Source organism: Microcaecilia unicolor, chromosome 4 (genome assembly GCF_901765095.1).
Source record: "Microcaecilia unicolor chromosome 4, aMicUni1.1, whole genome shotgun sequence".
Taxonomy (NCBI): Eukaryota; Metazoa; Chordata; class Amphibia; order Gymnophiona; family Siphonopidae; genus Microcaecilia; species Microcaecilia unicolor.
In genome coordinates, this window is record NC_044034.1 from 67,192,406 (window position 1) to 67,206,570 (window position 14,165).

Below are 14,165 nucleotides of genomic sequence, written 5' to 3' on the forward strand. Positions count from 1 at the left end.
TTTTGATGAGCTCAGCACGAAGAAATGTATTCAACATAATGCAACAGAATCAAATATGAATATTTCATAATGAAAATGAATATTTAACACACTATACCTCCTCCTTTTAGTCCATTTGATTGTAGATTTAGGAAAACACCATGATTTGGGGAATGTACAAGATCTCCAATTTTGGTCCAATCACACAGCTGAAAGACAAAAAGTGAAAATAACATTAAAATGTGGTTTACACTTGCTTTGCTAAGTACAGATGTGCATACAATTTGAAGTAAAACTCCCAACAGATGAATTTTGGGCTGGTTCCAGTACAAGGTAAAATTATGTATCATACCTGATAATTTTCTTTCCATTAATCATAGCTGATCAATCCATAGACTGGTGGGTTGTGTCCATCTACCAGCAGGTGGAGATAGAGAGCAATCCTTTTGCCTCCCTATATGTGGTCATGTGCTGCCGGAAACTCCTCAGTATGTCGATATCCAAGCTCCATTCGCAGGACTCAGCACTTAGAGAATTACACCCACAAAGGGACACTCTGCCCAGCTCACCACCGCCGAAACGGGGGAGGGGAATTAACCCAGCTCAGCCCCACACAAGTGGGGGAGGGGAATCCGTCCAGCTCATCCCCGCGGAGCGGGGGAGGGACACCACCCCGCTGATGCGGGGGGATCTGGCTTATCCTGCAACCGCAACCGCGGGAGGAGCTGACTGACCCTAACACCGCCGAAGCGGGAGGGGTACAAAGCTGCCCTACAGCCGCACGAAGCGGGAGGGAGCGCCGGCAGAATTTATGTCTCAATCCAGCCCCGTAAAACGGAGGGGAGAGGAATGCAACAGCTCACTGTAACACAAACTCGTCTCAACTCTTGAAGAATCCAATTGAAAAAACTTGAACACGAAGTCCTCCTGAACAGGAACTGAAGACTAAACTTGAACCTGAAATGCAACCAGAATATAAACAGTACAGATATCTGGGAGGGGCTATCCGGCTATGGATTGATCAGCTATGATTAATGGAAAGAAAATTATCAGGTATGATACATAATTTTATCTTCCATATCATCATGCTGATCAATCCATAGACTGGTGGGATGTACCGAAGCAGTACTCACCCAGGGCGGGACATTGAAATCCCTGACCGCAACACTGAAGCTCCAAACCGGGCCTCCGCCCGAGCGGCTACAGTCAAGCGGTAATGCCTGGAGAAGGTATGGGCCGATGCCCAAGTTGCCGCCTTGCATATCTCTTCCAAGGAGACGGACCCGGCCTCTGCCATCGAGGCCGCCTGAGCTCTAGTGGAGTGAGCCTTCAGCTGAATAGGCGGCACCTTCCCCGCGGCCACATAAGCCGCTGCAATGGCTTCCTTGACCCATCTTGCCACTGTAGGCTTAGCAGCCTGCAGACCCTTACGAGGACCTGCAAACAGGACAAACAGATGATCCGATTTCCGGAAATCATTGGTCACTTCCAAGTACCTGATGATGACTCGTCTCACATCCAGATATGTGAGAGCAGAGTATTCCTCTGGGTAGTCCTCCCTAAGAAAAGAAGGGAGACAGAGCTGCTGATTCACATGGAAGCGAGACATAATCTTGGGCAGGAAGGAAGGCACTGTGCGAATAGTCACTCCTGCCTCAGTGAACTGCAGAAAAGGCTCTCGACATGAGAGTGCCTGGAGCTCGGAAACTCTTCTGGCTGAAGTGATAGCCACCAAAAAGACTGCTTTCAACGTCAGGTCTTGCAGAGATGCCCTCGACAAGGGTTCAAAAGCCGGCTTCTGCAAGGGTCTTAGCACCAGGTTGAGATTCCACGCAGGCACCACTGAGTGCAGAGGAGGGCGCAGGTGATTAACTCCCTTGAGAAAACGTACCACATCTGGCTGCGAAGCCAGGGAAACACCCTTCAGGCGGCCCCTGAAGCAAGCCAGAGCCGCTACCTGGACTTTAAGGGAACTGAGTGACAGGCCTTTCTCCAGACCTTCTTGCAGGAACGCCAGCACTGAAGAAATTGGAGCAGTGAAGGGAGAAAGTGAGCCTGCTTCACACCACGCTGCAAAGGTACGCCAAACCCTGGCGTAAGCAGTAGAAGTAGAGCACTTCCTCGCTCTCAGCATAGTGGTGATGACCTTGTCTGAGAAGCCCTTCTTCCTCAGACGCTGCCGCTCAATAGCCAGGCCGTAAGACCAAAGGGGGAGGGATCCTCCATCACCACGGGACCCTGATGCAACAGGCCCTGCTCCACTGGCAGCCGCAGAGGGTCGTCCACTGAGAGCCTGATCAAGTCCGCATACCAGGGACGTCTGGGCCAGTCCGGACCCACCAGGATTATCCGGCCCGGATGCTTTGCCACCCGGTCTAGTACCCTGCCCAACATGGGCCAGGACGGGAACACATAGAGAAGCTCCTGTGTCGGCCACTGTTGGAGAAGAGCATCTACTCCCAGAGATCGAGGGTCCCGTCCTCTGCTGAAAAAGCGCGGCACTTGGCAATTGGCCGATGACGCCATCAGATCCAGGCTCGGCTGGCCCCAGCGCTTCGTGATGTCCAAGAACGCCTGAGCCGATAACTGCCACTCTCCGGGATCCAAGGTATGGCAACTGAGAACGTCTGCCTTGACATTCATGACTCCGGTAATGTGGGCCGCTGACAGCTGTTCCAGGTTCGCTTCCGCCCACTGGCATAGATTCATGGCTTCCTTGGCTAGAGGGGCGCTCTTGGTACCTCCCTGGCGGTTGACATAGGCCACAGCCGTGGCATTGTCCGACAGGACCCGTACTGGCTTCAACGCCAGTGCCGGGAGGAACTCCAAAAGCGCCAACCGAATGGCTCTGAGTTCCAGGAGGTTGATAGACCACTTTGCCTCTGCAGGAGACCAGAGCCCCTGCGCTGTCCTTCCCAAACAGCGGGCTCCCCAGCCCGTCAAAGAGGCGTCCGTCGTGACGACAATCCACTCCGGGGTCACAAGAGGCATCCCTGCAGACAACTTGTCTGTCTTCAGCCACCAGCTCAGCGCCTTGCGCACTGCTGGGTCCAAGGGAAGGCGCACAGCATAATCCTCCGACACCGGAGTCCAGCGCTGCAGCAGAGAGTGTTGTAGTGGTCTCATATGAGCCCTGGCCCAGGGCACTACTTCCATCGTGGCCGTCATAGAGCCCAACAGCTGCACATAGTCCCAAGCCCGAAGCGGCGAGGCTACTAGGAACCGGTCCACCTGAGCCTGAAGTTTGACAATCCGATTGTCCGGCAGGAACACTCTGCCCACTTGGGTGTCGAATCGAACTCCCAGATACTCCAAGGACTGAGTCGGGCGCAGCTGGCTTTTCTCCCAGTTGATGATCCACCCCAGGGAGCTCAAAAGAGCAATCACCCGGTCCACAGCTTTGCCGCACTCTGCATAAGAGGGGGCTCGGATCAACCAGTCGTCCAGATAAGGATGGACTTGTACTCCTTCCTTTTGCAGGAAGGCCGCGATGACCACCATTACTTTGGAGAAGGTCCGCGGAGCAGTAGCCAACCCGAACGGGAGGGCTCTGAACTGGAAGTGTCGGCCCAGGACTGCAAAACGCAGAAAGCGTTGATGAGGAGGCCAGATGGGAATATGCAAGTACGCTTCCTTGATGTCCAAGGATGCCAGGAACTCCCATGCCTGCACTGCCGCTATAACAGAGCGGAGAGTCTCCATGCGAAAGTGCCGAACTTTCAAGGCCCGATTGACCCCTTTGAGGTCGAGGATAGGCCGTACAGAACCTCCTTTCTTTGGTACCACAAAGTAAATGGAGTAACGTCCCTTGCCAAGCTGATTTTCTGGCACCGGAACGACCGCACCCAGGCGGATCAGATTGTCCAAGGTCTGCTGCACTGCCACAGCTTTGACCGGAGACTTGCAGGGAGAGAGTACAAACCCGTCTCTTAAGGGTCGGCAGAACTCTAGCTTGTAGCCGTCTCTGATGACTTCCAGCACCCAAGCGTCTGAAGTTACCCTGGTCCACTCGCCCAGAAACGAGGACAGGCGTCCTCCAATCTGCACTGGGCCATGGACCAGGACCCCGTCATTGGGTACGAGACCCTGGGGGAGGACCGGAGGGCGCACCTCCGGGACGGCGGTCTCTGCGAAAGGAATGCTGCTTGGGGGAGAAGTTCCTCTTGAAGGAAGAGGGGGCAGAGGAGCCCGACTTGCCCGGGCGGTACCGACGGGCTTCCTGAAACCGTCCTCTGGAGATACCGGGGCGAGCACTGGCCCGAGCCCTGACCTCTGGTAACCTCTTGCCCTTAGACGTGCCGAGATCGGTCACAATTTTGTCCAGCTCGACCCCAAAGAGCAGCTTGCCTTTAAAAGGCAACTTAGCCAGGCGGGACTTAGAGGCGTGGTCAGCAGACCAATGTTTCAGCCAAAGCCACCGCCACGCAGAGACTGTCTGAGCCATACCTTTAGCCGAGGCTCTCAAGACATCATACAGTAAGTCTGCCAAATAAGCCAAGCCCGATTCCAGGGCCGGCCAATCAGCCCTCAAGGAAGGATCCGAGGGGGAAGCCCGCTGCACAATCGTCAGGCACGCCCTGGCCACATAGGAGCCGCAAACTGAGGCCTGCAAACTTAAGGCAGCCGCCTCGAAGGACGACCTTAAGGCCACCTCCAATCTTCTGTCTTGGGCGTCCTTTAGGGCCGTGCCACCTTCCACCGGCAACGCCGTTTTCTTAGTCACCGCAGTGATTAAAGAATCCACGGTAGACCAAAGAAAGGCCTCCCGTTCACTTTCAGGCAAAGGATAGAGGCGGGACATAGCCCTAGCCACTTTGAGGCTCGCTTCCGGGACATCCCACTGAGCCGAAATTAAGGTGTGCATGGCATCATGCACGTGGAAGGTTCTAGGCGGGCGCTTCGTCCCCAGCATAATGGCGGAGCCAACAGGGGCTGAGGGAGAGACGTCCTCTGGAGAGGAAATCTTCAAAATGCTCATGGCCTGCACTAACAGGTTGGGCAAATCCTCTGAGCGAAAGATCCGCGCTGCAGAGGGGTCATCAGCTCCATCCGAGCGGGAATCCGTCTCCTCCAAGGAATCCCCAAAGGACCGTTGGGAGAACTCAGATACGCTGCCCTCATCTACATCAGAGGAGACAGCGTCCTCTAAGGCCTGGGAATCCACCCGAGGGCGTTTACTTCCGGGGGCCTCAACCCTTTTATCGGACAAGGGAGAAGGGGCAGCGTTTTGCATAAGGAAGGCCTGATGCAGCAGCAAAATAAACGGGGGAGAAACCCCCCAGATTGTGCACTTCAGCAGCCTGGGCCACAGCCCTAGACGCACCCTCAACCGGCGCTCGCAAGAGCAGGGGAGAAACATGCTGCGCATCCAAGATGGCGTCTGGCGCGACACTCCGCGAAGGAGCCGCACGGGAAGAACGGCGCTTAACTTTAGCCGCTTTTTTGCCGTCGCCCAAATCAAGGGCGGCCATGGCATTAACATCTCCCAGCTCAAGGGCGGCCCAAGAAGAAGCCGTCCGAGCAGAGTGGCCGGCCAAGATGGCGGAGGCGAGCAGCGGGGGATGGGCGTTTATGGCGGGAAAAACTGCCGCACCGGAGGAAGACCCGGGACACTGACCGGCCTCCAAACTGACACCCAACAAGGGCGAATCAGACTTTAAGACCCCCGCATCCCCGCTAGAAGCGCACACGCGGTCCGGGGAGCGATTCTTCGCGCCCTCGCCCTCCGACGCCATAGGCCACATGGAGATCGATCGGGGAACCCCCTGCCCGCTATAAAAAGGTAGAAATTACCTGCTTCTCGCTCCGAGCTGTAACGAACTGGTGTCCCAGTGAGTAGCTGCAATAAACGTTTAAATAAACGTTGAAATAAACGCCCTTAAGGACGTCCAAAATTTTTTTTTTTTTTTAAACGGAGCCAGCGGGAGGGGGGAGAAAAGGAGGGACCTGGCGCCACCAGGTTTGCACTTGCTCAAGAACAGCCCTCAACCCCAGGTACTCAACAAAACCTAAAAATTAGGCTTGGAGACCTAGCCAGAGCTGCTGCTGTGTGTGACCACCACCTGCTGAGATAGAGAACATACTGAGGAGTTTCCGGCAGCACATGACCACATATAGGGAGGCAAAAGGATTGCTCTCTATCTCCACCTGCTGGTAGATGGACACAACTCACCAGTCTATGGATTGATCAGCATGATGATATGGAATAGACTATTTGGATTTCCTTAGATCTGCAATTAATTTGAAAATTTTCCTGGTTTGTTGATAAGAAATAAAGCTCAACAAACATATAGGTGATACCATTTTATTAGATTAAATTGTGTTGATATAGCTTTCAAGAGCTAGAAGTCCATACACAGTTCATAAAAAGGGACAATGCAATTACATTGGGTTTGAACAGATACGTATCAAGTTTTTTTTTAATCTATGATTCTAGTTGGCTTACAAAAACCCATTCATAATAAAAATTAAATTCACATTGTAATATACAAGTAGCATCATAAAACAGTTCACAATAAGCTTCTACCCTAAAATGGGGTATAAGAATATCCAAAAGCTTTTTGGAAAAATAAAGCTTTCAATTGCTTTCTAAAGGAGAGCATGGACTGAACTTGTTACAAATCTAGTGGTAAGGAATTCCATAATTTTGGAGCTGCATATACCACCTAGTTTGCTGACCCCTATTTTCCACATATGCAAATGGAGTAAGAGTAACCACAATTCTTTGCTCGGGTTTGTCAAATTATTCCATAAGCTTACAGGCACTGTGTAGCTCAAACTTACTAAAAAGGCACAAAGTCAAATTGGAGATGTAGCTGAGGAGTGGAGGGTGGCCAATGTAACGCCAATTTTTAAAAAGGTTTCCAGGGGTGATCCAGGAAAATAGACAGGTAAGCCTGACGTCAGTGCCGGGTAAAATAACTGAAACTATTATAAAGAATAAAAATTACAGAACACATCCATAAAAATGGTTTAATGGGGCAGAGTCAGCATGGATTCAGTCAAAAGAAGTCTTGCCTCACCAATTTGCTTCATTTATTTGAAGGCGTGAATAAACATGTGAATAAAGGTGAGCCGGTTGATGTAGTGTATCTAGATTTTCAGAAAGCTTTTGACAAAGTTCCTCATGAGAAACTCCTGAGAAAATTAAAGAGTCATGGGATAGGAGGCAATGTCCTTCTGTGGAATAGGAATTGGCTATTAGACAGAAAACAGAGGATAGGGTTAAATGGCCATTTCTCTCAATGGTGGAGGGTGAATATTGGAGTGCCGTAGGGATCTGTACTGGGACCAGTGCTATTTAACATATTTATAAATGATCCGGAAATCGGAATGACAAGTGAGGTGAATAAATTTGCAGATGACAACTTGTTAAAGCACATGCGGACTGTGAAAAACTGCAGGAAGACCTTAGGAAATTGAAAGGCTAGGAATCCAAATGGCATATGAAATTTTTTATTTTTGCAAAGATTTTATTAAAGATAACGTTGTCTCATACAAACTTTTAATACAGCCAATTTTTCCAAACAGAGAGCTAGTACAACGCATCCACTACTTAACCTTCCTCCCCATTCCCCGGAATCAAGGTGGTGCTGATGGTTGAGATTTCCACTGTTCATATGGTTGTCATAGCTTATTAAATAACATTATGCGACCCCGTCTCATGGTTGCAAGTTTAGACATTTGAAACAAAAAATTTACCTTATGAAGAATAGGTTGCATAGATGGTAAAGTCTGTTGTTTTTGGCAGATGAAATATAACGTGGCAAATGCAAGGTGATGCTTTTGAATTCATCAATAATATCCCTATGATATACACCCCTAGGTACTATCCATATGGGTTACCTACCAGATACTAAAATAATCCTTTTACTTTAGAATCTCAATAACTGGGGTTCATAATACTCCAAACATCACACTTCCCACTAAGATAACAAAAAACTTTCAAAAACCTCATACCACAAACGCATAATCACTAAAGTCCCATTGTCAATTACTGATGAGCATTCCTACCTGCCCCTACCCATAGGTTATACCAATGCTTGCCCGATTATCAACAAAACTGAAATCATTAAATATTGGGTAACCGAAGATCAATTCAGTCTAGCCCTTAATCTCTGTAACTTGGCTATATGCTAAAGATAATCCAGTAATCCTAGACATATGTCCACTTGGATACTTCATTCTTTATTTCCCCAGAGCCAAAGAGAGAGGATGTGGCTTAACTATTATTTATAAATCATTTCTCCAGGTAAAAACTATTACTGAATTGCAATCCCCTAACCTAGCCTGCTCTATAAAAGACGAATCCCTATCCAAATCTATCTGCCTCCTATTACTTTATCAGCCTCCAAATAGCTGGAACTTGGCCAAGGCTGAACTTAATAAATTTATATCCAACATATGTGTCAATAATGACAATATCATGATGGTTGGCACTATAATCTTACATCTTGAAAATGCTACTAATCTACATAAACAATTCCTTGATTTCCTTAATATCTGGCAATTCTCACTCTTCAATAGAATATCCTCCCACATCAAAGGACATCCTATTATTATGTTTTATCATTATCATGTTGTACAAGATCCTTCTGTACCACTAAATGTCTTTTTAATATATTTCCACTACTCATGATGTATTGTAAGCCACATTGAGCCTGCAAAAAGGTGGGAAAATGTGGGATGCAAATGCAATAAATAAATAAATAAACTAGATTTATTAACAACCAAATTTACAGACCCAATTAACTTTCACATATCTGAACCACAATCCAGATACCTTGGTCAGATCATAGCAGCCATTCTTTCAAGCTAAACTGGAAAGAATCCACCCATTCATCTAAGCCTACTAGCACATCACATACCTTCAAAACCAGAGGTAAAATTGACCCCTCAAAATTTTGGTCAAATGAACAACTTGGTAACTTACTTTCCTCTAATCCATCTACTAATTTCATCCAACAATAGAACAAAACTGTTCTAGACGAACTTGCACCAATTACAAACAAAAAAGAAGTTATCTCCATGGTTTAACAAAGACCTCCTACAAATGAAATGTAAATTTAGAAGACAAGAAAGAATTTGGATCAAAAACAAATCCAATGAACAATGGACTAATTGGAAAAAACTCCTAAAATCATACAAGAGCATGATTATCAAAGCAAAAACCACATATTATTCAAAACTTATAGGCAAAAAAACAGTTAACCCACGAAAACTTTACACACTAATAAATAAGCTATTGAATACTCAAACCTGCAACTACTACAAACAAACCCACTCCAACAGCTGATCAATTGGCATCATATTTCAAGCAGAAAATAACTAAAATCAGACAAAAATTAAATAATTCCCTAAAATCAGTAGATCATTTTCTTAATCTACATGTCCTTCAGCACTATGCTCCCAATCAGACAAGAATCTGGTTGGCCTTTCACCCACTTACAACTGGTCAAGTCAAATACACTCTTCACAAATACCCTAAATCACAATGCCTACTTGATAACTACCCTAGTTACCTTCTCAAATCAGCCCCTAATTTACTCATAAGCTATTTGCACTCAAACATCACTTTAATGCTATCTCAGGGTCTATTCCCCCCTCAAAATGGCAACATTATTTTGACTCCCATACCAAAGAATTCCCAAACCAGCCTAAGTGTAGTCTCTAACTACAGACCAGTGGCTTCAATCCCATTATTGGTAAAGGTAATGGAAGAGTTAGTCACACACCAAACAATGGATTCTCTCTAACTTCACTCCCTTTTACATAGCTCACAATCTGGTTTTAGACCTTCTCGCGGTACTGAAATTGTTCTCACCACCCTCCTAGCTAAATTTAGACAAGAATTTAGCTTTGGTAATAAAATATTAATACTCCAATTTGATAGTCCAGTGCCTTTGACACTGTTGATCATAATATCCTTCTAAACATCCTTGACCATTATGGAATCTGTGAAGCTGTGTTAAAATGGTTCTCAGGCTTCCTAAGGTCTAGATCATACCAAGTGAAACAATCAGGTACAATTTCATCAGCATGGTCCCCTGTCTGTGGAGTGCCCCAGGGCTCTCCACTGTCCCCCATCCTATTTAACATCATGTTGATTCCATTAGGCACTTTACTGGAGAAAAATGGTCTCCCAACATTCATTTATGCAGACGATGTTACCATCTATCTTCCATTCACTAAAGAAAGAAATAAAATTACTCATACCACCAGATTAAGTATATCTCTAATGGAATCTTGGGCATCCAGTTTCAAATTAAAACACTGATAAAACTAAATTCTTAATAGTTACTAATCCTCATCATGCTATAAATCTTAAATCATTTACCACTGAGAACATCACATATCCCCTGGACTCAACTATGAAAATGTTAAGAGTCATAATTGACCAATTCCTCACTCTAGATAACCAAGTGGTCTCAAGTGTCTTCAGTTCATTATGGAAATTGAGGACACTAAGACCATTCTTCGCAAAATCAGACTTCCAAACCCTAGTTCAATCTCTAGTCCTAACAATATTTGATTATTGCAAATCTATTTACACAGAACTTAAAAGGGGATCTCCTCAAAAAACTACAAACAGCTCAAAACACTGCTGCATGTCTCATTCAGACTACCACTCTTCACCAAAGCAACCCCCTTCTGTACGATTTACATTGGCTGCCAATACAATATAGAATATCATTCAAGCTATGTACCTTCATTCATAAAATTGTGTATGGTTCTGCCCCAATATACATGAACAACCTCACTGAATTACCTTCATGTAATGCCTCTAAATCATCTAGAGAATATGTAATCCTACATTTCCTGAATTGTAAGAAAGTAACCTACAAAGCAATCCATACTACTAACTTTTCATATCAAGGCACTAAAATTTGGAACTCCTCATCTAAAACCATCAAATGCACCAATTATTATTTGTTATTCCAAAGTCTATTGAAAATTCACTTCTTCAGTCTAGCCTTTAAGGAAATAAGCACTCCTCTCAAATAATCTCATGGCATTAATTTTTACCTCATCCCACCTCAACCTAGCCCTTTACCTTTTTCCTCCATATTTCAATTATCTAGCTTAAATCACCAAGGGTCTTTTACTAAAGCACACTAGCATTTTTAGCGCTCGCTAAAACGTAGCAAGCGCTAATGCTAGAGACACCCATATATTCCTATGGGTGTCTCTACTAATAGCACGCCTACAGCGCAGCTTAGTACTAGGGCCCTAAGTATTTAATTACATCTGTTCCTAACTCAAGTTTTACTGGTCTAACATTATATGATGTATTTTACTTTCTGTTAATATATTTTGAACATGTTCATGCTTTTCTAATTGTTATGTAAGCCACACTGAATCTTTCTACTTGGACTAATGCAGGATATGGCATAAATAAATAAAACTACTTCAAAATAAGTTTGAAACATACATTTTGTAGATGTCTCTTTTTGTTATTAAAGGATTCAACCAACGAAATCGTTAATTCTCTATTAATCAACAAGGAACCTCAAAGCTCCTAATAGGGAGAATACTAAAAGTATTTCATAAACCACTATTAAAGTAAGGAGTAGAGTATTATCATAGGTCCCAGTGAAAGGAAAAAAGGAGAGAAAAAGACCAAACGCAAAAAAACTCACGTATACGTGAGAAAAACGAGCGATCTAAAAAACTCACTTTCCTTCACAATTCAGCGATCATGATTGCTACGGTTTTGTTATTTTTTGAGGTCCAGTTGTGGACTTTTAGCAGTGCCCATCCTGAGGCAGCCAATAATTGGGCGAAACGAGGCGCACTTGTTGAAGGGTGACACGGGATGGTGTCATGAATGTATGTTAATACAAATGGATTATTTCTCCGATCACACTAGGAGCAGCCCGACTTCCAAAGGACATTATATATTGATGAGTAGGAACAGTCTGACTCTCAAAGGACATTAGAGCCTGGAGCCAAGCATTAAGGATAAGTGAATGATATTTTCTATTTAATGCAATATCCATTCTTGTATGCAGAGCAGCACGGCTGCAGATTATAGGCCCTAGGCGGCTGGGGAAGATTGTGGCTGTTTGGGATTAGTGTAAACACGGGAATATCCTAAGTTAACACACGTTGAATCGTGGGTAGCTTTTCCGGGTGTATTCCTGGTAGGTTGGTTTTGTAGCTTTATTGTCTCACTTTGTTTATTAGAATAAATTGTGAAGGAAAGAGTGAGTTTTTTAGATCACTCGTTTTTCTCATGTACACGTGAGTTTTTTGCGTTTGGTCTTTTTTTTCTCCTTTTTTCCTTTCACTGGGACCTATGATAGTACTCTACTCCTTACTTTAATAGTGGTTTATGAAATACTTTTAGTATTCTCCCTATTAGGAGCTTTGAGGTTCTTTGTTGATTAATTGAGAATTAAGGATTTCGTTGGTTGAATCCTCTAATAACAAAAAGAGATATCTACAAAATGTATGTTTCAAACTCATTTTGAAGTAGAATTGTTATTGTTTTAGTTTGAATATCCCTGGCAAAATACAGAGTTTCTCTAATAAATAAATAAAATAAATAAAATCTCCTAACATACATCTTGCACACTTACTTTTCATCTCTCTCTCTCACACATTCTCGCTTCATCACCTCCCTGATTACCTGAATATATATTTTACTACCATATTTACAACATACAAAAGAGTTATTCTGTGTATAAACTACACCCTCTGCAGTTTATCAAATTTCAGGTTTCACTATTCAATATCCAAGACATAATGTTATACATAAAACCAATATTACTGGATAACTTTCTAATTCCAGTTATTTCCCTTCTTGTTAATGTCATTGCAATCTTCCAATGTTTCCAATCCTCTCATTTCAAGGGCAGTGTGATATCATATCTACTATAATAAAACTCACCCTCAACGTTCTGAAGACAACATTCTGAAGTCACTCAGTCACTCCCTGAAGGGTTCATGGATTCATGGTGGTGAAGCCACAACACTGACCATGTTTCTCTGCCCCGCCCTCGCATGACGGACCAATCAGAAAAAACACCCTCAACATTCTGAAACACAAAGGACCATCACAACACCGTTCCCAGGCAACACTAGGCAACGTAAGACGGACCAATCAGAGGAAACTACATGACAATAAGGGAGGAGCATTCCCAAGCAGAATGGCTCATTATCTGTGCAGCACAGAGAGCAGAGAACCACCGCTGGAACGAGAGAGGAATATTCATGCTGTGGGTATGTGCAAAAATAGACTGGGGGGAGGGGTGGGGGGGGGGGAAGAAATTTTTAAATGCCTAATGCCGGTACTGAAGTGTGCCAGAGGGCCTATAGCACAGACTATATTTACGATCGCTTGACGTGGAGTCGGAGGAGCCGGAAAACAACGTGCCCCTCACCATCTGGGACGTGGGCGAACAGGACAAGCTGCAGCCCAGCTGGAAGGATTACCCGCGACCCAGCCAGCAGCAAACAGCGACCAAGGAAGGGGGAGGAGTACTCCTTCCCTGCCTAGGAATCGCTGGAGACTGGCTGCCAAACTAACAAAACAACCGCACACCAACGCACCACCTCCATCATTCGAAAGGCATCCACTCTTTCTTCAACAGAAATGCAAACTAATAATACAAAACAAACAAAGAATACATGGTTTCTAAGGCGGCTGCAGGTAACTCCCCACCCCCTTCCTCTTCCCCTTTTGCCGAAGCGGCCAAGGACGTGCCCAACCATCCCCAGCCTCAGGCAAGCTGTCGCCCACCTCGGGGATTCCCCGAGCACCCGGAAAAAGACGGCGCTGATTCCTGCAGCGCATAAATGTTCCAGCATTCCCCAGCAGCCGGCCTGAAATGGACCAAACATACCGGAACACCCCCCGACGGCCCGAGACCGTATTCTTCTCCCTTCCGCCAACTTAAAACAACCATCCCCGTCCTCAGGCAAGCCATCACCCACCTCCAGGATGCCCAGAACCCCAGCCCAATGGAAAAAGATGGCGCTGCTTCCAACAGCACATTTCTCTTCCAGCATTCCCCTACAGCAGCCCTGAAACGGCCAAAAAATACCGACAGAAAAAGAACGTGCTCCTCTACCTTCCGCCCATCTAAAACAACACTGCTGCCTCAGCACAACACAAAAAAAAAAATGGAAAAAAAAAACACTCCTCAACAAAGGCTGACCCCCCTACAACCACATTTACATTT

The 14,165-nt window shown here is 45.5% G+C and overlaps 1 protein-coding gene across 1 annotated transcript in view; it reads right to left on the reverse strand.

Annotated features, from left to right (window-relative positions):
- Positions 1 to 14,165, reverse strand: part of LOC115469600 (sacsin-like) — a 44,572-nt gene that overhangs the window by 6,753 nt on the left and 23,654 nt on the right. Inside the window, exon 3 of the mRNA XM_030202395.1 lies at positions 98 to 188. Within this exon, the coding sequence (XP_030058255.1) occupies positions 98 to 188 (91 nt within the window). The remainder of the gene's footprint in view (positions 1 to 97; positions 189 to 14,165) is intronic.